At 33.3% G+C, this 18,862-nt stretch overlaps 1 protein-coding gene across 1 annotated transcript in view; it reads left to right on the top strand.

Moving 5' to 3' along the window:
• Window positions 1–13,862, top strand: part of LOC137614339 (endoplasmic reticulum lectin 1-like) — a 98,553-nt gene extending 84,691 nt beyond the window's left edge. The window contains exons 10-11 of the mRNA XM_068344109.1: window positions 4,447–4,591; window positions 5,941–13,862. Coding sequence (XP_068200210.1) covers window positions 4,447–4,591; window positions 5,941–6,090 — 295 coding nt within the window. The 3' untranslated portion in view covers window positions 6,091–13,862. The remainder of the gene's footprint in view (window positions 1–4,446; window positions 4,592–5,940) is intronic.
• The last annotated feature ends 5,000 nt before the right edge of the window (window positions 13,863–18,862 follow it).

Raw genomic sequence — 18,862 nt, forward strand, 5'->3', positions numbered from 1 at the left:
ATCTTTCTGTGGCACGAGTTCTAAATACAGGAGTCTGGAAATACAAGACAATCTTCACTGCTGACAATCTTTGGAAATATATCCACAGGTCCTTGTATATGTTCACCCTAGGACTTATGGTGGATGCTCAACGGATTGTATAGCAATTCTGGTTTCCTAACAGGACAAGAAGTATCTCGTCTAAGATGGAGGTCGCGATGTCAGTCTAGAATGAGAGGTCGCAAATATCTGGCTGTTTTTACTCATCTTTCTTCCCCTCTCTCGGGTTGCAGTAATTGTTCAGTTATTTGCTGGATCTGTCAGTAGATGCTGGTAAACCACTCACCCGAGTGGCATTTCTTAACAGCTTAATTCGTATTGAAGTATCCCTTGTCCTTCCATATGAGGGTGGAGATGGAGGAAATGTAGGCAAATCCATTTCTTATTCATGTTCAGATTTTTCATAATTCGGATCATCCTTTACATTTAGATATTCCTGGACAGTTCTATCCTGTTTGTAATACTAGGCATGCAGTTAATTCTAATAGTCAGGCCTTTTCCATCATAAGGCTCAATACTACACAGTATTCTAAAAGTTTTATTCCAGCTATGACCAAGTTGTGGAATGATCTTCCTAATCAGGTGGTTGGATCGGAACTTCAAAAGTTCAAACTTGCAGGATATGTTTTTATGTTGAACATGCTGACATAACACTTTTTATAGTTTATATATGAAATATATGTTTTGATGTTATTAATGGTTTGGAAATGTTTTATTTTAATTGTTTATTATTTCTCATATCATTTACTTGCTTATTTCCTTTCCTCACTGGGCTATTTTTTCCTGTTGGAGCCCTTGCATCTTGCTTTTCCAACTATTATTGTAGCCTAGTTATTATTATTAATAATGATAGTAATTCAAACAACATGTCCTCACTGATATAGACTTTTCCGTGATCGTCAACCAGCTTTTGATAGGGACCAGCTTTTGATAGGGACCTAGCCTAACACCTACGTCATGTTCATGCTCAGGTTGTTAGGAGGTTGACAGGAATCATGACTGTCACTCCTCTTCAGGATCAAAGTACATTGACATTTCCCAGGTTTGTTAACGAGCCAGTTTTGGTTATAAAGTCTTCCACCCTTCAAAGACAGTCTCCTATTAACCCTTTTACCCCCAAAGGACGTACTGGTACGTTTCACAAAAGCCATCCCTTTACCCCCATGGACGTACCGGTACGTCCTTGCAAAAAAATGCTATAAAAATTTTTTTTTTCATATTTTTGATAATTCTTTGAAGAAATTCAGGCATTTTCCAAGAGAATGAGACCAACCTGATCTCTCTATGACAAAAATTAAGGCTGTTAGAGCAATTTAAAAAAATATACTGCAAAATGTGCTGGGAAAAAAATAACCCCCTGGGGGTTATGGGTTGGAAATTTCCAAATATCCTGGGGGTTAAAGGGTTAAAGGACAATTGTTTCTGAAAGTTTAGGAAAAATCGCACATTTTAAAAAGTAATCTTTTGTTTTTTATGGCTATACAAACCCAAGTCCTTCAAGATGAATTCTCCATCCCAACCACCCTTCAAGTCCTAGGTCAAGGTCAAAGTGAGAGTTGCTCAACCTGTCAGACAACTGTTTACCTCGTTAACAGTTTATATCGCCATTCAAGCTTCACTGAGGTCATACTCCTATTAAAGGATGATGGTTTTTTGTAGTTTGGGGAAATAAGAATTAGTTTAAAATATTTGTGATTTTTATAAATGCTATTGGTTGCTTTAGCTTAAGTCTAAAGAAAATCTTTGATCTTGTAGCTCTTCATTGTGGAAAGTAAGGTAAGTGTTTTTTTATGATTTATAATAGATTAGTTATTAAAGTCATTGTTTTGTTGGAAAAGTAATGTTTATTTTATAGTACAGTACTGTATATGAAACAAATTCATAGTACATGGCATAAACTTTGTCCTTACTCATATCCTTTCCTCGTGGTTTTCTGGGCTTGGCTTATAGTCACTGTCCTGCACTATCCACCAGGTCTTTCACTTTGTAATGATTTCTCTTATACCCATTTCATCACATATACAGATTTATCTGTATTTCCTTGCTATTGAATCCAGATTTCTTAATTTATTATACTGTACTCTCCACATTGTAATCTCATCATTTTGAGATTGCACCTTTCCAATATTATATATGTTTCTTTGTTAATGCTCATATACTTGCTTTATATAGAGGCACAGGTCTTTCATATGCATAATGGATTTTTACCCTGTTAGCAAATAAACTATCATGATACATGCAAGAAGATAAGAAATATTGTATCTCTAAGTATTCTACCGTCAGTAAAGTTGTTCCATAAGTTTATTAAAAAAAAAAAAACTACTGCAAACCCACCCCTTGAGGGTGATGTGTAGATTCTGCTGCCTCCTAAGTATAAGATGAATTTCTTCAATGGATCTAGGAAAACTATCTTTGAGTCCCTTGTTAGGCTGGGAGGAACGTAGAGAGTAGAGGTCCCCTTTTTGTTTTTGTTTCTTTGTTGATGTCGGCTACCCCCCAAAATTGGGGGAGGTGCCATGGTATATGTATGTATGTATGTATCTTTGCCAGGAGCCCCTCCTCAGGGTCAGTATCCTCAAATCGGATACTGCTTCAATGGATTTAGGCTTCTTGTTTTTAGACTGATTATGGATGACATTCTGTATGAGAAACGCAATCTTTACACATCAGCTATCTGTAATTTAAGGAAGCCCTTTTGAATTTGACAACCTTCCAATATAAAATGAGGGTTTACCTGGTTACTAACATGGCTAACACAATTTGTTGACTGTTACATAATTGTGGAACCATGTAAAAACTCTCATCCCTGTCCAGCTCTGTAGATTCTACTTTTGACCAAAGTCAGTGAAATTTTGATCATTTCCTTCTCTTGTCAGAATTTACTGAGTCGGGAATTTTGTTACCTAAATTCAGTGATGTCACAATACTGTTCGGTCCATTATTCATTGGAATCTTTTCAACCATTGTCAGAGCATCTACATTACCAACACTGTCGGGTGCCTTGGTCTCTTCCTCGTTTTTAATAGATGAATGAATGACTCCATCAAGTATTATTGGTCATGGTATGCATGCAAGTTATGCTTAAACATGCCTCTCCTCTCCTCATCTCTCATTACTGACATCATAACCTATCTTACCTATTAGTCTCTGGAGGCAAAGGTTCTCTGAACTTAGTAATTATTTTGGAATGACACTTTTTATTTTTTTGTGTAGTGTTTATACCATAATTTTCCATTTTGGAGCTTCAAAGAAAGCACAGTGGAAGAGATCATAAGGGTTCCTAGATTTTATTTTTCCATGTACAGTATTTACTGAATTTATGTTTAAGCCACATGTAGAGGAGGATCAAGTTTGTTAAATAGGGGATCTAAGAAATAAGGTAAACAGAAGGATTTTCTTTTGTAGTACCTACTGTATAATTCAGTGTGAATGATAAAATACAAAGAAAAAGATACTCGGCCTCCAGTGCTTTGGGACAATAGAAAAAGTCCCCATAGGATCAGAAAAATTCAGAGTACAGGATAAGCAATGGCATACAGGTTCTCAGAACCGAACTAAGGTAAACCTTGACAAACAAATCTGTATTCTACATAGCCACCCTATGTATGCACTGGAAGTAGTGAAGAAAGTTGGCTTACTCAGCACGTTCTCCACATCTGTACATTTGCAGTCATCAGGCTTTTGGCCCTTATAGTAAGGTATTTCATGATATATACCACCACTGGACTAGGGTCAAATAAAATGCTAGAAAAGCACCTAGCTACCTAAACCACGAAATAGCAGAAGAGGCTGAGATGTGTAAATAAGTTTATTAATAAAGATGATTAAGGGTAGGGGGATTCATAAGCTTACATGACCCTTTTCATCTGGGGGCGGCACTCTCTCTGTCCGAAAAAATATTTTGGCTTTGAATCCAAGCAGTTATAATAATACATATATTCAAAATCATGGTAGAACCATCAGAGGGGAGAAGAAGTCTTGAAAATGGAAAGTTGACAGAGGACCAATTTTTGTCTGGTTATGCTAACTTCAGGGCTGGAAATCCTACTTCATCCTCAATGCCCAGTTCTTCAGTCCCTTACTGCATCAAAATGTTGGGCTATGTAGGGTTGATATGAATGTAAAACAGGTGTGTGATGACTTATCCTTCATCAAGTATAACACTTTTTATTCCCTGTTTAATGTTTCCTTCACTGAACTTCCATAAAGAGTTAGTATTGATAATAGGTAATTTCAATGTGCATTGCACTTCTTGCAAGTAATCCTTTGGAAAATTTAGATTATTTTGTATCAAGGTACAGTAATGCAAGTTATACATAGTTTAAACAAGGACATTTATTTTCATTATCACTTAAGTTAGAATCGTCTTGTTTTGATACATATGTTACTGGATTTTAATTATTTCAGCCCAAGCTCAGTGACCATCTACCTTCTAGAGCCTGAAACATGTGAATACACTTTAGGTGTTGAGACATCAATTGTTTGCCCCCTTCTGCAGCATGCGGATGATTTTGGCCTCTTTACTTTGGCAGAAGAAGCAGATGAGTACCCAGTAAGCTTTTCATTCTTTCAGAAGGTGTTTGGAGCTCTCAAGTTTCCCCTTATGTTATGCTTTTACATTTCCCTTGTATTTTTTTTTCAGGTTAGTATTTATGGATATTATCGTCTTAGGTTTAAAGGTCAGAGGCAAAGGACAGGTCATTATACAGTATTTATCCCACAATGTTGTAGAGACTGACCTTATATACATATGATCAGTGCTTAAGCCCCTCTTTCTGCCCAAACTAGGATTAGAAAGTATCAGGAAATTGTTGCAGAAGGCTCTTCAGGTATTCCAATATTTCCCCTCCCCATCTCAGGCACATGATGATGATAAGATTTTTGACACTAATGAAAAATATCAGGCTATGAATGGGACTCAAATTCCTTACCCAAATAATGTAAGTTAGATATGTTGAATTTAGGCTGCCAAAACTTTTAGGTCTTTAGATATTTAATTTCCAGTGTTTGAAATACAATGCTGTACTTGAAGTATGAGATAGCACAGCATAAGAAATTTCAATATATCTATATATAGATAACATGCAATATAGTAAATAGATACAGTGCATACAAAGTGCAGTTGCATAATTTACCTGATAAATTTTGTAGACATATACAAATATTCATCTTTCATCATCATGCTATATAATGTTATATATGTTTGGTATTCCTTTAAGTTGAATAAAATGAAAATGTATCCTTGATGAGAGTATTTTTCAAAACTACTCACCTTGTTAATGTCTTTATTAACCCATGTTTCTTAAAAGGTTGTTTAGCACTAGTGGATGCAAGGATATTTCACCACTGCTCCAAACGTTATGTAAGGAAGGTCAGAAGAATAGGTAGAAGGAAATTTTTCGAATAATAACTTATGAATACTGCATAGAGGTTGTTGAAGCTTAACCTTGATTCAAAAGCTGTTTGGGACTTGAATGTGTTTTGCACCCCACAATTAAGGCTAATAGGGCAAAGTCAAGGTGTGTTTTTATTCATAGTTGATATTTTTCTTTTCACAATGTGCTAAATGACATTAACAAGGTTAATTCTTAAGAAATTATAAATGATTATACAGTAGTATGTTTTTAAAGTTAATTTCTTTTATCATATTACGCATGCACTTCAGTAGGAGCAACAGTTATATTTTGATGATTCGAAGTTTTGTAATGATTTTACTGTAGTTACTAATAAGTTCTGAATCGAGTTTTACAATCAGAATATAGTAGTTGTTATCAATAAGCTCTGAATTCATGTTTTGCATAATTCCTTTTAATCATTGGCCAAACTTTTATGAAATAATTTTTAGATATTTTGTTGGTGATATGCTGAGTAGAGGAAAATAATTATTTTCTGTAATTTCAGGGAATTGCTAATATACAACAGATTGTTCATGAAGGTACAATAGAAGTGGAGGAAGATGATGTAGAAGATCTGGAAGAAATGGAGGTTGAAACAAATAGCAGTGATGATAACCAGGGTGGGAAGGGAGATGTGAAGATGGAACAACCTTGAAATACAAAGATAACTAGTTAATGTATAATGAAAGTGTATAAATGTAATTAGCACTCGCCTACTTCATAAAATAGACAAACTGTACTTTAATTATCGATCTATTCATCCCCTAAAATTGTGTCAAACACTATTGGTAGCATTGTTTTCTTTGTGTATTACAGCAAGGGATGATACATTATAGATGCAATTCAAATGGAATGCCTAGTATAAAGAACGAGTTATGCTGCTAGATTGACTTGAAGAGGTAATGTACTATAAGGTGTGTCATAGAGGTTGTGTAGCTCATAATGGATGGCAAAGCACTTTGAACAGCTCCTCACACTCTTCAACTCATAAGATCTCTCTTATCAAATGTTTAAGAGTAACTAGTTGGAAATTCTTCAGTCAAGGATTCATATTAGCAGTTAAATAATTTAATGTGTTGTACTATTTTTTTTTGTTTCTGTTGTTATTTATATTTATGCTTTTTGTTTAAATTTTATACAAATTTTTTGTGCATTAATCATTGTCCTGGGAAGTTTTATACACTAGTAGGATGTAGAGTTTATTCTGAAAAAGTTTGAGTGCAGCAGAGTTGTTTTCATTATACAAATGTTTTAGTTCATTTATATTTTATAGTATGATTTTCTATAATTTTTATACATACGCTACCAAAAGAGTGGTATCGCAGGCTTTTCAAAATATTAGAAAAATTATTGTAGGTAATTTCTTTTTATTTCAAGGCATTCAATTACCAGTACTTTGCTAAAAATGTAGACACAAGTGTGTATTTGTAAGAATGTACATTGACCTTTTTCTTCCAGTTCAAATGCATTACTACACTATGGTTTCTTAAGGTGTGATTATTCACTATAACTCCATAAATCATATGTCGCCTTATTTTCATGTAAATCAAACCCAGTTACACTAATCTGCTGTGTGAGGAAAGGGATGATGTGTAGTACCACGTGAGTGTCTGGACATGCTCAGTTGGGACCTATTCTCTTTCACGATACAACAGATTGAGGCAACCAGGACTCCCCTTAACGGGGAATAAGATGACAAACAATTTATGGCTGTATTAAAAAAAAAATGTTGTGCTTACAAACATTGTTTTTTAATAGGATTCTGCTCTTAAGCAGTATCTTGTGGTACATACTAATATTTTGCTGTCTTTTGTATTTATTATTTATTCTGTTCAAATTGTTGAATAGTTACTACTAAGTAACTATAAATTGTTTGCAAAAGGAAAAATTGAGTACAGGAAATATTACATAAGTAATCCAGGTTTGTATCGGTAGAAGGTTATGGTATATGTTTTTGTTGATTTTTTTTTTCATATTAGACTGTGTTGATGAGAATACCAGTTTTTTAAGGCACTTAAGTAACTTAATTTGAATGTGGTGTTGGGTTGAACTATAATTGCAGGAAAAATAAATATTTAGGCAGTTTCATTAATACTGTATGACCAATATAATCAGTAACTATTAAAGGTTTAGCAAAATGCTTTAAAATTGTTAAGAAAAGATTAGGTAAAAGGCATCCCAAACTTAGAAGTGAGAATAAAGTAAGACTGGAAATAGATATTAGTAGCAAAGTATAAACGTCAGGTATAGTTTACTTCTTTTATTTAGTGAGGAAAAGCAGAAACTGTGAAGGATTTCATTAATGAAAGTAGCTGCAGGTTGTTTACTTTGAAAAAACATTGAAATGAATTACCCTCATCTTTGTTGGTCTTCGAAACTATAAATGTATTAACTGCACAAGTGTTTGCTATGTATCATTTATATCCTGTTATGGATAGAAGAAGTTCTTGTAATCTCTTCTTTGGTGTCACACTTGGCATTCATTCTATTTCCAGTTAAATCTAATTTGGCTGTATGGTGTTTGCTTTATTTCAGGGCATCAGACACAATGCTTTATAGACAGAGCTATAAGTTCATTATAGTCTCCATTCAGCTCTAGTTATTTTTCTTTCCATCATTTAATGTTTAGCTCAACAGTTTGGTTAAACAGATTTTTGTAACAAACTTCTGTAAGACTTGCCTTCAGTCTCATTTTCTCTTAACTGTCTAACTCCTTTTGCTTGGTCCAATTTTTACCTCTCCAAAGAAACCCTTCATGCAAATCTTGTGAAAGCTAAGATATGTGACTCAGTGGTTATTTGTTGCTGCTACTACTACTATTTGCTATTTGCAAATTATTAATGAGCTTAGCATTCAGATTAAACTACTACTACTACTACTACTAGTAGGAGTGGAAGGACTCCTCTTTACTATTAGTTATATTTTTTGGCTATGAAAAGACATGATATTAATTAGAAAAAAAAATTGTTGCAAAAAAAAAAAAACTTTTATTATAGAATTACAAACCACTACTCTATGATAAAATTCCCCTACGTTTCCCCCTCCCCCAGTAGGGCCACATTATGTTAAGGTGTCCTCTTTATCCCACCTCTCACTAACTGGGTGCAAAAGCACCAACTTGAGTGCAAAGGGACATACTGAACAAGGGGTCGAGAGATGGTCTCTCACCCTCTATGTGAATACAGTAGAAGGATCTTTTTGTTAAATGCATTTGTCCTTTTCAAACCTTAAGTGTAAAGCTAAGTAAGGTTGTGGTTTGTATTTATGAAATAGAATTTTCGAAAAGTTTATTCCTTGTTACTTATTTGCTATAGTTGTGGCTGTTGTTATAATAAGTTTCATTTTGGGATGTATGTTTACTTACATTTCATTTAATGTAAAAATGCAGTTTTTACCTTCTTCGTTAGACTAGGAAGAATATACCTTTCAAAGTCTTCGTCTATATTGTACACAGGCTTTAGCACGTTATTTACAATTAACTATTGATTTTTAGGCTCCAAATTTATCAAGTTTTGTGCTGTTTAAAATTTAATGCAGCAGGTATATGAGACTCATATGAACTTCATGTAGTTATTTCTATGAACATTCCGTGAGGTTCGTATTGCTTCCTTCTTGAAGCTTTCTTCTATTGACATTTACCCCAAAAAACTAGAAAATATCCTATTTTCTCTCCTTTCAATAGGCTTAGGCCTCTAGTATAGTACGGAGACAATCTAATTGGCAATACTGTAACCATGGCATGGGTAGGCCATACTGTCTTTTGTCTGTTGTGTTCTTGCTATAGCAAGTTGATTTTACCCTGTGTGATTTCTCCAGAGATAAGTGTTCTCTATTTGTTAATGATTAATTACTGTTTAGATTGTTCAAGAAAATGCAATCTTAATGCTGCGTGGCCAGTTCTGTTTCTTTTTGTTTTGTTTTTTATTTAACATTGTGTACTGTATTGTGATTTGGAGTCTTGTTCCCAACCATACAGTTAGAAGTGTAAGCCTATACTGTTTTTATTTTGAATGGATGGTGCTTTAGTTTCATGTTATTATTAGGTATAATGGTTGAATGGCTCTTTTTCCTGCTTCGTGAAGGTCCATTACATTTCAGCACCCTCAGGGATCTCCATTGTAATCCTCACGGTGAAATTTTTAAAATCAGATATATAAATACATTTACCAGATAGTTATATGGCTGTTCAAAGTGCTTAGCCTGAAGGTATTTCTGAAAAAAAGCTTTCTTCAATGAAGATCAAAAGGTATTTGTCACTTGATTTTTTTTATAATGAAGTGATAAATGCTCTCTTCTTATTCATTTAGTGTTATGGACTTATTTCTTGTTTCCATTTTGAGATAGGTCTTTGATTATGCTACCTTGAATTGTATGCTCATTGGCTATTATTTGTTTCCCTTGATTTTTAGCTTGATGGGTATTTTATTTAAGCTGGTAGCAGTGTTCCTCCTTGACTTGCAGTGTGGCATAACATGACGATGATTTGTTCAAAAGGTTATTCAGACTTATAAAGAGGATGATACACTGTAGTTATTTTGGGGATGTATTTTGCATCCAGGTGTGTTCTGTGATGATAAAATGAGTATGATAATGAACGTATTTCTTAAAAGTAAAGAGTGCTGTGTACCAGGGGGTATAAATTACAAATTCTTTCTATCACACATTGTGTAGTGTTGCTGCACTAGAAGATAATGCATCATGGAGATTAAAGATAATTGGAACTCACTTTGACAAGGAGGGAGACAGATATTCTTAGTAAAATGTAAAAAGTGTTAGCCAGTTTTAAAAACACAATGGAGTTTCCTGTTAGTTGTTATTGCCATGATTATTGGATTAATTTACGAAAATTTTGTAACGCAGGAATAACAAATATTTAATCGGGATTTTGTAATACAACTCAATGTATAACTTGTGTGAATAGAAAGGTATATAATCACAAAAATGATAGAATATCTTTAGTGTGCTATTACTGTGGTGATATTCTTGTGATAGAGGTTAAGGTTTTTTTACCTATTTTGTGCAGATATAAAGGGAGATTCAGTTTAATGTGAAAAACAAAGCTGTTGCTCAGGAGGAAAAAGTTGTGGCATTCTGCGCTCTCTCTCTCTCTCTCTCTCTCTCTCTCTCTCTCTCTCTCTCTCTCTCTCTCTCTCTCTCTCTCTCTCTCTCTCTCTCTCTCTCTGTGGTTTTTGTTTTTATGTTATTCTGTTTTGATGTGTGAAGAGTCATATTAAAGAAGAGACTACTAAAAAACAGTCATTTTACCAGTGAAAAATAACAATGTATAGTGTAACATAGGCAAAGATTGTAAGTAATGAGATGAACATGTATAATCCAAGAACATGTTTATACGTATCCAGCCTGAACAGGTACTTTTTGATGAAGGATGGTCACTTGATTCCTATTTTATAATATATTTTCTGTCTCATTTTTGCTATTAGTTCCCTGATTCACATATTCTTAGTATAACTTTAACTCTGCCAAGTCAAAGGATTTGCTGAAACCTACTTGAGGGTCTTTGATTAGGTTCTTAATGAATTGAATTAATGCTCACTGTATGTACATAATAATTTTCTGCGATGCCACAAACTGCAAGAACTTTTTAGTTACAACATTTATTCAGTATTCAGTTAGTGTCCATAGAAAGCTTCAATGGAATTCACAAGTAACATGTAATATTTATAAAAAGATAATTAACTCCACACACTTGTAGTAATTCAACTACTGTAAAGTGTCTTTTCAAAGAGTTATGTAAGCAGAATTACAATAGAAACAAGTTAATGACCAATTCAGTGTTTTTATACATCTTTACACTGTACATACAAAGGTTTTTGTACATTATCCTTACTCTTGTACAGAGGTTTTGTACATTTTCCTTATACTATGCAGAGGTTTTGTACATTATTCTTATCTATCATTAGGACCCAGTCAAATAAGGCACCATCTTCCTTATTTACTGATACTAAAAGGACTTTGTTGAATACAAGTTACATATGTATACCCGATCAGTTGGTCATTTTACACTGAAGGACATCAACAAGAATTTTTTTAGCTCTTCCTTGATGACTCTTCACTACTTTTAAAGTACTTTTGATAGCTTTTACTGTATGCTGTGAAAATGTTATGGTGTATTTCTGGGCTTCCTTTTATTAGAGGTAATTAATAAAATCCTAGTTTGTTGTTACTGTCACATCCCTTTGAGGAAGTTTTGTAAATTCTAGTTGAGGTGTAACTCATTTATCTATGCATAATGAACACATTTTGTATTTAGGTTTTTTGCTACTTTAAAAAGTAGGTTATATATCTTGGGATGGGATAATCATACTGAAAGGTTTGGAAGAAACTATTTTTAGCTTAACTTCATGGGGTGATGTTTTTGGTTACGGTATTGGCAGACTCAACCTCAGAAGTGTGTTAGCAAAGAGTGGTATTCATTTCAAAGTTCTGTAAGTTTTATGAAAAACTGATGCAAGTGATATGCATCTAAAAGATTATTTCCTATTGAATGCAAATCAGAGTAGTTTTGAATTGGTTGTCAAGCACCCACTTGCTTCATTTGGGTGCTACAGTAATTTAATGGTTCACGTCATGTAAAATGTCAGTGGAATTATTCCTATTTTCTATGAATCGTTATATAAAGTGCAAGGTTTTCCATGAAGTATTCTGTTTTCTACGATGTATGCTATTTCAGGACTGTGAATTTATTTATTGAAAGTTTTATGAATTTACGGTTTTAAAACATGGTTTTCATTGACATACTGTGTATAATTTCACAGTTTGAAGGAATATATTAGATAAATGAACACCAATCTAAGATCCATTTTTGAAAAATATTTCATCATAAAGTGAAATAGTTTTTATGGTATGAATAGTACTTTTATTTTATGCAATCCAATTAGTTATCGATTGGGATGAGTACTCTGTGATTGATGGATTTGTTTTGAAACAGGTTTATTAAAGATTTTTCATTTTGTTCTTATGCAATTTAAGTAGTTTAGAAGTTTCTTTAGAATTTATTGTATAGAAGTAACTTGTCTTATTTATGTACATTACACACAAGAGCACAAGCACCTTATTCATTATCTTGTAATTTAGTCATAGGAACTTTGTTATATATGGGAAAGAATTGATTCAGGCTTGGGGCAGTTTTCGTAACTTGAAGAACATCCAGTTTCAGAATTCTTTATTCTTCAGGTTAGCGATTTGTAAATGTTAAAGGTACAGTAATATGTTGTTTCATTCAGTATTTTTCATTTGCAATTGGCATGAAATATAATTTTATTGATTTATTTACAATATATAATTTCCAAGTATTGCAAATTGATACTTTCAAATTTGTTGCTGAACATAGGAATTATGTGAAAGCTGCAGGGGAATTAGTGATTCTAGGAAAAAGAGGCAACTTCGGGTTGGTTTCCAGAAAAAGTAAGCGATCACTTTTTTGTTGTTGTTACCCTTAAACACTTGGAATTTATGATCCCTTAATTATATGTGACAGCCAACAGTTAAGCACCTTTCTACTGCTATTTCTTGACATTGTTAGGTTGAGACCTAGGTTCCGGTAATGTATTTTATATTTGTATTTTTGCCAAGGAAATTTATTTTATGATAAAATTATCTGTACAGTACAATAGCCGAGGTGCAAATGCCTCAATTCTTATTTATTTAATTTCAGCATCCCTTATTTTTGTGCTTAGCCCTTCGTCAACATCCCAAATAATGAAGGATCCATTTTTTCATTATTTTTTTCTTATTTTAGGGATTGCGTTTTGATATCACTAGGAGAGAATGAGAGAAGCTTTAATGCAAGACAGGTTAACCTTATCTTCTTGACCTTGCAACCTACGTGCTATTGGTAGGACTTAAAGTAGTATTTGATGTTATCTTGTAATGAATGCTAATATATTTTTCTATAGAGAATTTTTTCTTTAGGTGCTCAACCAAGTTTTTTGTTGAAATTTTATTACAGTATACTTTACTGTATTTTATACTTATTGCTGTATTCATGCACACGTGTCGTGTACACAACCTTCACATTTCAGAACCCTCAGAATTTTCATGCTATGCTTCTTATATTTCTTTTTGTATCATTTTTCCTCATCTCTTAATATCTGTACTATAATAGATTGTGTTTGAGTTTTCATTTTCTTGAATTCTTGAAGTACTGTACAATATTCTTGAAACTGGGGTCCCCTCTTTTTGTGTAAGGGGTTTTGTGTATAATGCCAATCAAAAATTTGCTTGGATTTTGCTTTTTGCTTTATGTAATTCTCTCTCTCTCTCTCTCTCTCTCTCTCTCTCTCTCTCTCTCTCTCTCTCTCTCTCTCTCTCTCTCTCTCTCTCTCTCTCTCTCTCTCTCTCTGTGGCAAATATCTTTCCAATATTTTTAAATGAAACCTTTGCCAATAAAGATTTTTTATATTGTAATAGCAGTTTAATAACCTAAAGTACCACAGGAAAATCAAACTTTGCTTTGGAAAAATTAATTGGAAAAGTAAGTGGTGAATGGTTTCTGATATGTGATGTTCCCTCTCAAGTATTTGTGGAATTTTTATGGACTTTAATGGAAACATCATGTATCAGAGATTTTCTATATGTTAGTTTTTCTCTAATGTCAATTTTGACCAGACATTGTTGAGCATGATTGTAATTTTTTTAAGTAAGGGCTTATTAGATTCTAAGTGTTGTGGTTAGTTGTATCAACTGTTTGGAATGTCAACATGACAATTTTGTAATACTGAAAATATAGAAATAGATACATGAAAACTGTTGAACAGCTTAAATTTTTTAAAAATTTAACCAGATAGTCAATGAGTTTAATATAAAAATAAAGCACTACACAAGAACAGTACTTTATTATGCTATATGACAAATGATCTAAAATATGGCAATTGTAGCAAATGTTCAAATTGTATTACAGGAATGTAATGTAAGATTTGATACAGTAATAAGTTTGGTTTTTCTGCAGTTATACACTGTATGTAATGCCATTTAATAGTAAAACAAACTTCAAAAGAGACTCCATAGGTAAAAAGCAAAATATGAAAACATCAAATAGTTTAGAAAATTTAACTGAAAACGCATTGTAATTTTATGTGGCCTGCTGCTTTTATGTAAAGGCCTGTCCATACTATTGGGCATGCCCAACAGGAAAACAGTGATACCAGATCAATAAACCCCCATACACAAACTAGGAGGGTGAGTGGGAGGCATGAAGGTGACATCAGAAGCAAGGAAACGACAGGTATACATAAAAAGGCAACTGGCTGGAAGTGAGCTTGAATGAAGCACAAGACACCAGAAATGCTCTACTTGTAAACCAAGTAAGTCATGGGCTGGGACGGATGATTTTTACACCCCCAAATTAGGGTGCTTTGGTGACCTGTCTCTCCTCAGTGATGGTGTTGTATGAAGACAGCGCACAAATAGTGCAAGGAAACTTTCTGAACTGTATATAAACTATTCTGAATGATTACTACTTGAAAAAAAATATAAATTTAAGGCAGATTCACATGATTTGGCTTGTTAATTTTGTTACCCTAAAACACACACACACACTCTCTCTCTCTCTCTCTCTCTCTCTCTCTCTCTCTCTCTCTCTCTCTCTCTCTCTCTCTCTCTCTCTCTCTCTCTCTCATTGAGCCCTTGCCATTCTAGCATTTGCTTTTGTAACCAATGTTGTGGCTCCGCTATTGATGATAATAATGATAACACTTAAATTTTATACAGTGTAATCCTTATAGTAGTAACAATTATAGGAATATATTTTATCCTAATCTAATCCAAATAATGAAAATAAAAAATAAGATTCAGCATTTCAAATAACTAGAAAATTATTTTTTTCTGCTCAAAGTTGTTATAGCTACTGTAGGCATCTATCAATGGAGGGTTTGGGTAGTGGTTGCCTGGAGGTCATGCAGCAGAATATAATGACTGTACAGAAATGGAACTCTGGTGTAGGCTATTTTGATATCACATTAAAGCATATTGTAACATCTGAATAAAAGGGAGAGAAAACAAGTATATTATAAATATACAAAATGGTAATTAATTAGTCGAAACTGAAAGGAGATAACTTTGCTAAACATTTAAATTTCTCTACGTAAGGATATGCAAGTGTTAGATATCTACTGTTATTATAGGTATTAGGTAGTTTATTTATATAGAATTTAATGTAGAATGAAAATATATGAATAAACAGAGATAATAAAAGTAGTATGAAGTATTTTTTTATGAAATAGTTTGTACTTTATATGTAGCTACAATACTATAATCAAAGTTATCTGTGTTTTCAATACCGACTACTCATTTTTCCCTGAGGGCTAGGCCCCGTGTTTCATGGACTTGTAAGGGTAGATTGCAGTACCATCAATCCAAGTACCATCTGAAGAGATGCATAGATATATCAGAACGGCAGCCAGGCAAGCTTAAGCCCCCAATGTGGTGCCAAACCACAGTTGTATCCTCCCGTGTAAACACCTTAAACTCACGGTCTAAGACCCAGATCGATCTGTTGCCATACGAATGCATAGGAAATATCCTAATAATGTACTATCCAGGAAACTAGACCATCATAATAATGTCCATGTCTTACATTGATCGTAGTTTCTTCAGTTTACGACAAAGAAAAAAAAAAGTTTTATATTTTCTTTAGTGTTCCATTAAAAGTAGTTCTAACATTTTCTCTAGGTTCTGGCGATTGAATTATCCGTTTTCTTATCTAATCTATAGTAATCTTTTCACTTATGTTCCTCTTATTTCTTTGTCTGTTCGTTTATATGTTTAAAATTTTCATGTTCTGATTGTACTGAAACATGCATAAAATATCAAAGACGATTGAATGTCCATTTAGTGGACACACAAACACACACACATAGAAACACGCGCGCGTGCGTGTGTGTTTGGGGAGCAACATTTTTCTACAATCTACATGCATTTACGCACATCTGTTAGTGTACATATTAGTGCAGTATAATATGTATATATGCATGTAATTTTGTAAACGAAGGCTTATCATTGAATATATCTGAAAGGTAGTTTTACTTGTGTGTTTAGTATATGTGTGTATGCATCTAATGCATTCCATTTTTGGAGTACACATATATAATTATGTGTACATATAGGTTAGATATGTATACATCTATGATCACTTGTGTATGCACGTATATATCTCGTAGCCTACATGCGTGAATGTTTGTACGTATGCCTTTCCAAGAAGGACCACGTGTCTTCAGATTTACTGATATGTGAAAATACAAATGTATAAATTAGTCAATTGAACTATGTATGATTGTATGCACATATGTAGCCTATGCATGTAATTGTTTATATTGCACACATATGCATTTGTGCGGGGATATTGCATATATAGGGGGCGTGCGTAATGCAGTTGGGTGAATTTATATATTTGTATATGAATATTTGTAAGTAGGCCTATGAATTTATGTATGCATTAAGCAGTATTTCATGTATGGGTGCCTGATCAGTAATGTTGAATGGTTGATATTCGTCACTATTATCGGTAGAGGGCTCAACATTTCTTTCGTCTGTTAGTAAATTTTGATTTGCGGATTCGGCGGGACGAAATCCGGGAAAGATGATGTCCTTATAGTATAATTAATTGTGTTGTAAAGTCAAACTTTTGGCATATTGTCAGTTTGTAATGGAGATTGGGTACATTATCCTACTGGCTTTAGGAAAAGTCAGAAGCTTGTATATTTTAAAGTGAAAATGATGCTTCTTTAGTTAAGTTACATTTTTTTCAATCAACTTCATTTATGTAATTCATTTAAAAGACAGGGATTGAACAGGAATGAATAATCTACATTATAAAATACTATGTAAATTCTAATGCCTATTCACTGCATTTTATATAACAGTAATAATGGTGATAAAAATCATTTGGCTGATATGAAGTTATGTACTGTATACCATTTTAGAGAAATTAATTCAAGTTTAGACAATTTTCCTTAGGAACTCATTTTTGTTATATATATTTGATATATTTAACAATTCAATATTTCTTCACGTTTTGTTCATTTTCACGAGAACAAACAAATTTTCAGTGTGTTAATTATTAGTAAACTGAAATTTTGTTTGTTCTCGTTGAGGATGGAAAGTAAAAGGGAAAATATTAACTTGTAGATGGCGCCACCGTTTTTTCCATGGAAACAATTTCTACTTTCCTTGTAGTATTATACACCACTTCCTCAATCTCGAGTCCTTGAATTTTTCGAAGGCAAGGTTGGAAAAAAATCCGGTATACGGGACAGTCTGGTGTGCAGGAACGACACGGATGTCCTAAGTCACTTATGTATAATCAAGGTAAGCTTTTTTTTTGCGTTGCCATTTGTGTAGATTGTTCCAAGTACTTTAATAGTATGGTGATTATCATTGTTGTAATATATTTTTGTGAAGGTTTCTACACTTTTAAAATGGTTAATATTTAGAATGTCGAAATTTACTTTCGTGTTACTTAACCAAATCAAATGAAGTGAAGCAATATTTAGACGGGCGTTTTTTTTTTTAATTCAAATTCTTATAGAACAAAGTGTTCTTAATGGTGTATGTCCTAAGAGTTTGAGAATAAACTTGGTGTGCTATGCTTTAGTCAAATCACACAGCTACCAAACTGTAATCAATACCAACGAAAATCTGGTTATTTAATTTTTTTTTTCGTGCAAAATATTTAGTGGTCAGTTGGGTACTTATCTGATACCTTAAAATGAACTTCATTAAAACTTATTTTTGTGTGGGGTATATTGGAGGTAATATAGTAACTGCAAAACCAAGGTTTTTTACGCCTTCGTGGAATAGCAGCTTCGGACCTAAATCTGTGACCCTTGTTAAATCTAAATTACTTGCTGGTGTCATTGAGAATTTTTTCGTACAGGGTTCTCTTAAAGCACACCACCCAAATAAAGCTTAGGGCGTTTAGAAATTGCAATAGTTTTATTCAATCACTTTAGGATTTGTACGTCTACCAGTCTAGTTGTAGATCTGTTGAGAATTGCGCCTACCCATATATACAATTCTAATGTATTTTAAGTTTTTATGAAGGTTTAGTTCAATTTTAGGCATAATATATGTTAATTTAAATTTCCTGGGAGTTCAAACTTTTACACGAAAGTTGGGTATAATTCGTGAAAATAAATTTACCGTAGGCCATATGTTTCTTGAAGTTATTCATAGTATAGGCTATATTTCGTAAGGACATGAAAGATATGCTCGTGAGTATTTTTAAGATCGGCTATATTTTATGATTATCCTAAAAGGTTGGTTACGCATTTGAGTGTTTTCATAACCCAACATTTTAGTCTAAAAGATTTCCTTTAAATTCGTGAGGGTCACGTTTTATTGTCTGGGCAAGATAATTTTTTTCCATCGAACAATAGTTAGTTGGCATTGACCAAATTTTCAACTTAATT

Source organism: Palaemon carinicauda, chromosome 20, assembly GCF_036898095.1.
Source record: "Palaemon carinicauda isolate YSFRI2023 chromosome 20, ASM3689809v2, whole genome shotgun sequence".
NCBI lineage: Eukaryota > Metazoa > Arthropoda > Malacostraca > Decapoda > Palaemonidae > Palaemon > Palaemon carinicauda.